The sequence below is a fragment of the Chrysochloris asiatica genome, unplaced genomic scaffold, assembly GCF_000296735.1.
Source record: "Chrysochloris asiatica unplaced genomic scaffold, ChrAsi1.0 scaffold00197, whole genome shotgun sequence".
Lineage (NCBI taxonomy): Eukaryota > Metazoa > Chordata > Mammalia > Afrosoricida > Chrysochloridae > Chrysochloris > Chrysochloris asiatica.
Genome location: NW_006408715.1, coordinates 984,547 through 992,892, shown reverse-complemented (window position 1 = coordinate 992,892; position 8,346 = coordinate 984,547). Strand labels below are relative to the sequence as shown.

The window sequence follows — 8,346 nt, the reverse complement described above, 5'->3', positions numbered from 1 at the left end:
TCAATGTCACCATTCTCTGGACTTCTGTTCAACTTCCAGATGTGCACAAAGGTGTCCTCGGCCGCAGAGAGTAGCTTGTAAGAAAAAGAGTTAGAGTGTGTTGATGGGACTGATAGAGGCTGGAATTCCCAGTCCAAGTCCCTTGGGGAGAGAATGACACTGAGGGTCAGAACCAAGCCTAGGGTGTTCTCACCCCAGCACCAAGAGAAAGAGGACACAGGTGAGGAGGAAGAGACTGACCTTGCCCACCTCAGGAGCAAGGTCCAGGGCACAGATGGCCCGGGCGTGGGCGTTGATCTGGACTTGTAAAGTGCCTGTACTGGCCTCATACAGATGAATTTGCCCGTTCCCATAGCCTGCTGCTATAATCCCCTGCCACAGCCGTACAGAGGAGCATGGGACCCTGCAAAGGTGAAACCCAACTTGGATCTCTCCAAACCCAAGTCCACTGAGAGAAAGGTCTCAGTCCCCTTCCCCCTCACTTACCCGAATCCTGGAATGCTGGTAAACAATTCGAATTCAGGCCCTGACTTCCAGACACACAGCAAACCCGTGTCATCTGCTGTCACCATGTCAGCCACACAGTCCTGAGGGGAAAGGCAGGCTCAGCCCTCCCCTCTTCCCTTTCTTCCCTGCTGTGGTCCTGTGTACAGGACTGGAGAGAAAGGGAAGTGGTATTTCTATCTTTGGTTCTCTAGGGAAAGAGCAGGTATGGAGCCTTCACTGGCTGGGCTCCCCAGAGTTCTCTCAGGAAGCATAAAACATTTGCCTTGCATTTCTTTTTGAGTCTCCCAGCCTCCCCACTCCTAACCCTTCCCACCATGTGTTGGGATGGGGTGTACAACTGTCTTCTCTGGATGGAGGATAAAAGTGAGCCCATACAATTGTGAACTTCTAAAGGTCTTACAGTTACAGTTATGACTAGACTCTGGACCTCTGGATCTGACACCAGCCAGCCAGCATGTCCCAGTGCTCCAGAGGCCTACTCTGTGCCAGGTACAATGGAAAACAGAACTGAAGATACGTACCTGATTCTCAAGAGATTTACAATCCAACTGGGGAAACACTAGTTGTTTTAGAGGGCAGTGCCAATTCAGGGGTTACTTAAAGCAGATCAGTGGGAGCTGGAATAGGGGGAAAGGATTCCTGGAGAGAGTCACACTGGAGTAAGAGAAGGAAGCTGCACATGCCAGAGCTAGAAAGCATCTTAGAGGGCCACTATCCTAATCTAGTCACACCAGCATCTTAAAGTCTCTGCGAACTATAAAATACCATGTAAATGTAAAACAACTCTGGCTTCATCATTAGACCCAAGGCTGCTGAAACCTAGAAAAGAGTAGTAGGTAGCCTAAGAGCTGCTTAGGGGTAGAGCTAAGAATTGAACCCATGTCTCTTGTCTCCCAGGTTTAGGGTCCTAGGTATGAGGAGAGACCACTCACCTGTCCCTGAGCAGGCTCGGTGGCAATATCTGTGATTGGTGTCTGGTGCCCAGTCAGCTCCTCACACAGTACAATGTTGGGACCCTTGGCTGGGATGTCAAATACCAGCACACGGCCTGACCATGTTCCTGCAGCCAGAACCAATGTCCCACTGATGGTTTCTTGATGCTTTCAGATCAACAACCACTATGCTCAGCATGCTCTATAATCCTTAGTAACCAACCCACTTCTCATTGCTCTAACTGCCCCTCCAATCATTGGCCTCATCCTGCCCCTCGGTACCCTTTCACGGCTTTTTGGATTTTCCCAGACCCCCTTCACTTCCACCCTTCTCTCTAACTCTATATTTACTTTAGATTCTCAGCATCTTCTTGGCCTTAGGTCTCCACCCATATACGCCAGTACCCCACCCCCACCCCACCCCCAGTGCCTTTGACCCTCTTACCCACACAGATGAAGTGGTTACTGGCAGCAATTCCTCGTGCAAATACAGCATGTACTGAGTATGAAGGAAGAAGATGATCACAAACGGATCTTTCCACCTTCAGCCTTTAAAACCCCACCCTGTACAGGGTCGCTTTGAGTCGGAACTGACTCCATGGCACACCATCCCCACCACCACCACCCATCCACATGGTCCTGCAGATACCTGGAGACGCATCTCCGGAGTTCAGTGCATGCCAATAAACCATGACAGAGCCATCAGACTCATACATCTGGAAGACAGGGAAAGGGCTAGAGAATAAGCCAACCGACTTTGGCTGGCTTATTCTCTAGCCCTTAAACCAATGAATTCTCAAAACAACCCTAGGCAGTAGGCATTATTTTTAATCCCCAGTTTACAGAAGGACCCTGAGGCTATGAGAAGTTAAGTGACTTGCTAAAGGTCACGAAGCCAACAAGAGGTGGCAGTTGAGACACAGGTATTGAAAACGGTATTTACAAACTGTTAAAGATGGAAATAATGAAGATGAAAAACAGAGGGGAACTGGGCTTTGGATATAAAAAGTTTATAATTGTTTCCATATAAGTGGAGAGGTGTATAGGGGCCTTGGAAGCGAACTGAGAAGATTGTGGGGGAAGGCAAGAGGGTCGTTTACTTACCTGTATTCCCCGATGTGAGGTGAGTACCAGCAATATGCGGAAAGGGAGGATACACCAGTGAACCTGGAGGGAGTTGGATCAGAGTACAGAAAACCGGTCAGAGCACCGGCTGTGAGGGTTCATCAGAAGAGTGGAAATTCTGGAGGTTAAGAAAGGAAGAATGGGGGACAGGGCAGGGTTCAGAAATACTCCACTCCCAACTCCCCCAACTCTATGCCTACCTGGGTGATAAGTGGGGGGCTCATTCCAGCACCTTGCTTAGCGTGGAGCTGCCGCTGAGCCAGCGGCACACCCTCTGTGGCAGCGCTAAGAAGCTGGGTGCTGGGTCCATGCACCACCCCGAAATGCGTAAGGATGCAAGTGGGCAGCTGCAGCACACTGAGGTTGTTGCACAGGGCGGCAGCCGAGCTTCGAAGAGGGATGGAGCGCTCGCGTCGGAACATGCTGGGGAACCGACACCCAAATCTCAGGGTGCATAGGAACAGACTCAGCGGAGACTCCTGCGAGGGGGCAGGAGACGCTGTCTTGATGCGCTGGGGAAAACTACTGGCACTGTGCCTTGCTGTGGTGGGAGGTCCCTAGGAGGGTGATGGGGAAAGTCTCAGGGTGTGGGCCACGTCTTGAGGAGCGGGAGAGGGGAGCCCCAGGGAGAGGGAAGCCCCAGGGCACTGGAGAAGACTTCAGGAAGGATGGTGACGGCACATATCGCGGTGGACCCGAGCACCCGGGGTCAAGAAGGCAGGATGAGGCAGGATAGACTCCCGCCCATTCAACCTCGACAGGGTTCCCCGCAACCCCCCGGCTCTGGTCAGAGGTCACACCCTTGGCCCCAGGCCCGCTTGCCTGACTCGAGGATCTTTTCGTCACTCCGAATCCGCCGCCACCATAGAGACGACGCAAGTACGCACGGCCGATGGGCGGGGCGAGCGGTCCTGCGCGGCGCGGTTGCTCGGGCAACTGTTAGGCCACAGTTGCGGATGTGGAAGCGGGGTTGACATCGTTGAAACCAGGGCATCGAAATACTGCAGCGGAGATGGCTCACGAAGGCCTGGTGAGTTCAGCAAGCCTAAGGGTGCGCTAGAGTCAGGGTTTTGAGTTAAGGCCCATATTGGAAACTGTGGGTCCCCGCTTCTACTCGCACAGGTACGCCGTACTAAGCCGAAGCCATCCTCTCTCCAGCTGCTCTTCACGGATCCCCTCAGCCACACGCTTCTCTTATCCCAGAGTTATCTAGGGTGGAACAAATGTCTGCTTCTTAACTTCTCTTCTGGAGTTCAAGATAGCTCAGGAAGTCACTTTGGGCAGAAAATATACACCTGCACCAGGCCTAACCACACACGTGATCATACCAAGACCATGAGAGAAAGGGAAAGAGGATAATGTAGTCTCAAAATAAAACTAATTTAGAAACAGTCTTGGTGTGGTGCTTCAGGATAATGAGCTGAACCGTAGGTCAGTTTGAACCGCAAGGTAGGTGTTTCATACCCATCAGCCGCTCTTTGGAAACCCTATACAGGGTCACTATGGGTCGGAACCAACTCGATGGCGCTTAACAACAACAATCCTTGTAATGAGCGCTGGTGTGGCGCTGTAGGATAAGCACTGGACTGCTGACCGCAAGGTCGTACGTCAAACCTATCATCTGCTCTCCAAACCCTATACAGGGTCGCTATGAGTCAGAACCAACTCAAGGCACACAACAGTGCATGTAATACATCTCTTGGAACTAGTTTAAATGTATAAACCAGAATTGTCCAGGAATTTGGGACTGAAGTGTTGGTAGATAAAATCATGTATTTTGAGACTGTCAGAAAGAAGAAAACATTGTGAGACTGCACTTTAAAGTTATTGTGTAAAAGCCAAGAAACTTCTAAAGAGTCTTTGTGGAAAAGTTATCTGGTCATTTAGATTAGACCAGGTCTAACTCACCAGCTGCTCCTTGGAAACCCTATACAGGGTCGCTATGAGTTGGAACCAACTCAATGGTACTTAACAAAAACAACAATAGGAAGATGCCAGAGGAGGGGCTGGGAAGAGCGGTCTAAGAAATCAAACAACTTTTGCTCCTCTTCCAGTCCTGGCTTCCAAGCCACTCCCTGGGCTTGTCTGTAGGGCAGTTCACTAGGAGAGGGGAAATACAGTTTTAAGAGATTTTGAGTTCAGTGTGAGATTTAGGAAACTTCAGATTTGGAGGAGAATGCATTTTGAGGAACATGAGTATGAGGTGGGGATGGAGTATGAATGAGCTAAAGGTTTGGGAACATCAGTCTTAGAAGTAAATTTTGGAAGAAACCAGGCTTAGGGAGGAGTCCTGGTGTGGTGTTGTGGCCTATGCGTCATTTGGACTGCAAAGTCAGTGGTTCAAGCTCACCAGCTGCTCGTTGGAAACCCTATATAGGATGGCTATGGGTCGGAATCAACTTGACGGCACTTAACAACAGCAACAGAGGCACCTGTTAGTAAACCCTGTGTTCCTAGAATAAATGAGACTTGGGGAAGAGTCTTTTCTTTTTTAGGTGGTGTTTTCTTGATTGTTGTTCTTAGCTGCCATCTAGTCGGTTCTGATTCTCAGCAACCCTATGCACAACAGAACAAAACATTGCTCCGTTCTCTTCCACCCTCACAAATGTTATACTGGAGCCCATTGTTGCTGCCACTGTGTCAGTCCATCTTGTTGGAGGGAGGGCTTCCTCTTTTTCACTGACCCTCCAGTTTGCCAAGCCTGAAGTCTTTCTCCAGGGACTGGTCCCTCCTGATAACTTGTTTGAAGTATGAGGAATGAAGTCTCAGCATCCTGGCTTCTAAGAAATCTGGGCACACATCTTTCAAGACAGATTTGTTTGTTTCTCTGGCAGTTCATGATACTTTTTAAATATTCTCCAACACCATAATTCAAATGCATCAATTTTTCTACAGTCTTCCTTATTCCTTGTGCAACTTTCACATGCATATAAGGCAATAGAAAATACCATACTTTGGGTCCTCAAGCTGACATCTTTGCTCTTTAATACCTTAAAGAGTTCTTTTACAGCTAATTTACCTAAGCAATACTTCATTTAGTTTCTTGACTGCTGCTTTCGTAAGTGTTAATTGTGGATTCAAGTAAAATGAAGTCTTTGATAATGTCAATTGTTTCTCCATTTGTCATGTTGTTATTTATTGGTCCAGTTGTGAGGATTTGTTTTCTTTATATTGAGATGCAATCCATACTGACAGCTGTGGTCTTTGATCTTCTTCAGTAAGTATTTTAAGTTCTTTTTGTTTGCAGAAAACGAAGTTGTATCATCTGCATATCATCAACTGTTGAGTATTCCTCCAATCCTGATGCCATGTTCTTCTTCATATGATCCAGTTTCTTTGATTATTTGCTCAGAATACAAATTGAATAAGTATAGTGAAAGGATTCAATCCTGGCACATACCTTTCCTGGTTTTAAACCATTCAGTATCCTCTTGTTCTGTTCTAATGATTGCCTTTTGGTCTATGTATGGGTACTTAGACCTCAAGAGTACAATTAAGGGGGGTGGGCAGGAAGAAGATTGAGCTGATCCAAGCTGATGAACTTGACCTATGAATACGAATGCAGTGACACAAAAGAGGCTATAAATCCTTACAGCAAGAAACATTCCCACCCCCTACCCCCCACACACAGAGTAGACATAGAGGGGCAACTTGGACATTGTATACCCAAATGGGGAGGGAGGGACTACAAAGGCAAGAAGTAACTGGCTTACAAGCCTTCAAGAGGGAACCTAGAGCTAGGGGGCATGGAGGAAGGCAGAATCACCAGAGAATACTATCCAGTTTGTCTAGGTGGAGCTGATGAAATGAAATACAGATGGGTAACGTGCAGTACTGTAGTGAACAATGGTAATCAAGACGGATTGTGAGTGTTAGGAATGCAAGGGTAGATGTTTTGTAGCAAGGAAGAGAGCGATTATTTCTCCAGTCTAGGAGCGGAGGTCTCTGGGACCACCAACGGATAAGAGCCAAGAACAGGACCCTACCCAGAGAACCGGGGATGCCTGAGATGGAGACAGAGATGATGACATGGAGGGATGAAGCGGCTGGGGACTTTGGATCCAGAGAGGGAAAGGAACTGTGGGCCAAAGACTGAGGGGGTAGGGGGGAGGGTAGAGCATGGGCTTCTAGGATATGCCCTTTGGTTGGAAGACAGGCATGGAGGGGACTGGAACCATGGCAATATAATGATATATGATGGAATGAATATGGAACTGAGGTTCTCTCATGTAAACTATCATATAATTCACAATAAAACATTGAGAAAAAAAAAAGTACAATTAAGTGTCTGGAATACCCATTCTCCGCAGTGTTATCCATAGTTTGTCATGATCCACATAGTCAAAAGCCTTTGCATAGTCAGTAAAACGCAAGTAAACATCTTTTTTATATTCTCTGCTTTCAGTCAAGATCCATCTGATGTTAAGCAATGATATAACTAGTTCCACATCCTCTTCTGAATCGGCTTGAATTTCTGGCAGCACCCTATTGATTTACAGTTATAGTAGTTTTTAAATTTTCTTCAGCAACATTTACTTGCACGTGATATTAATGATGTTTTTATATGATTTCTGCAATCCATTGGGTGACCTTTCTCTGGAATGGGCATAAATGTGGATCTCTTCTTATCAGTTAATTAAGTAGCGGTCTTACAAATTTCTTAGCATAGACAAGTGAGCGCCTCCAGTACGTCATCAGTTTGTTGAAATACTTCAATTTGGATTTCATCAATTCCTGGAAGCTTGCTTGTTTTTTTTGCCAGTGCAGCTTGGACCTTCAGTTCTTGAATATATGGTACCTCTTGAAATGGTTGCACGTAGGTGATTTCTTTTTGGTACAGTGACTTTGTGTATTTCTTCCATCTTCATTTGCTGCTTTCTGCATCGTTCAATATTTTGCCTATAGAGTCCTTCAATATTGCAAGTGAAGTCTTGAATTTTTCTTCACTTCTTGCAGCTTGAGAAATGATGATTATAACAGAATAAAACAAACTGTTGTTGTCCAGTATATTTCAGTTCATAGTGACTGTGTATGTTTCAGAGAACTGCACCCCTGTTTTCAGTGGCCTAATCTTTCTTCCAGGCACCTCTGGGTAATTTGAATCACTAACAGATAATAACAAGTGGTACCACCCAGGACTTATAAAATAGAGAAAATATAGTTTACCTATTGTTTCTATTTTGGTGATTATCTCTTTCTCCAGCATATCTTAGTTTACACATTTCAGGTTGAATTCTATATGTAATTTGTATCCTGTTTTTGTCATTTAATATTACATCATAAGTATCTTCCAATGCCATTACAACATCTTCCTAAAGCTAATCTGTAATTACTGTACACCATTCTATCATAGAGCTATACTACAATAAGCCATCTGTCTCTCCCGTCACCTGCTTTTTGAGTTAAAGGGCCCCTATATAGTGTCACTTTCTATGAATTGGAATTGACTCAGTGGCAGTGGGTGGGGTTTTTTTTTGTTTTTTTTCTTTTCGGTTAGACATTATGTTTTCAGTATTTTGCTATTATAAACAGCACTACAGGGATATATGTATGTTGGAGAATATATTTTTTATCTTCAGCGTAGGCCTTTTGAAAGCATTTATAGAGTTGAAATTGTTGGATTGAAGGAGTAAAAATATTTTTAATGCTCAACGTTACATACCACTGAATGGTTTTCAAAAAATACTGTGCCAATTAACATTCCCATTAGCAAAGTGTAGGTCTGTTTTACTGACTCTTGTACCGTTGAATATTCCTATTTTAAAACTTTTTTTTTTTTTTT

General features: G+C 45.7%; 2 protein-coding genes across 2 annotated transcripts in view; one reads left to right on the top strand and one right to left on the bottom strand.

Moving 5' to 3' along the window:
• Positions 1–2,986, bottom strand: part of WDR54 (WD repeat domain 54) — a 3,235-nt gene extending 249 nt beyond the window's left edge. The window contains exons 1-8 of the mRNA XM_006872415.1: positions 2,765–2,986; positions 2,544–2,606; positions 2,089–2,155; positions 1,885–1,938; positions 1,440–1,567; positions 487–587; positions 241–403; positions 2–74 (exon numbers count right to left, since the gene is read on the bottom strand). Of these exons, the coding sequence (XP_006872477.1) occupies positions 2–74; positions 241–403; positions 487–587; positions 1,440–1,567; positions 1,885–1,938; positions 2,089–2,155; positions 2,544–2,606; positions 2,765–2,986 (871 nt within the window). The remainder of the gene's footprint in view (position 1; positions 75–240; positions 404–486; positions 588–1,439; positions 1,568–1,884; positions 1,939–2,088; positions 2,156–2,543; positions 2,607–2,764) is intronic.
• A 590-nt stretch (positions 2,987–3,576) lies between these two features.
• Positions 3,577–8,346, top strand: part of LOC102833854 (chromosome unknown open reading frame, human C2orf81) — a 14,491-nt gene continuing 9,721 nt past the window's right edge. Inside the window, exon 1 of the mRNA XM_006872442.1 lies at positions 3,577–3,594. Coding sequence (XP_006872504.1) covers positions 3,577–3,594 — 18 coding nt within the window. The remainder of the gene's footprint in view (positions 3,595–8,346) is intronic.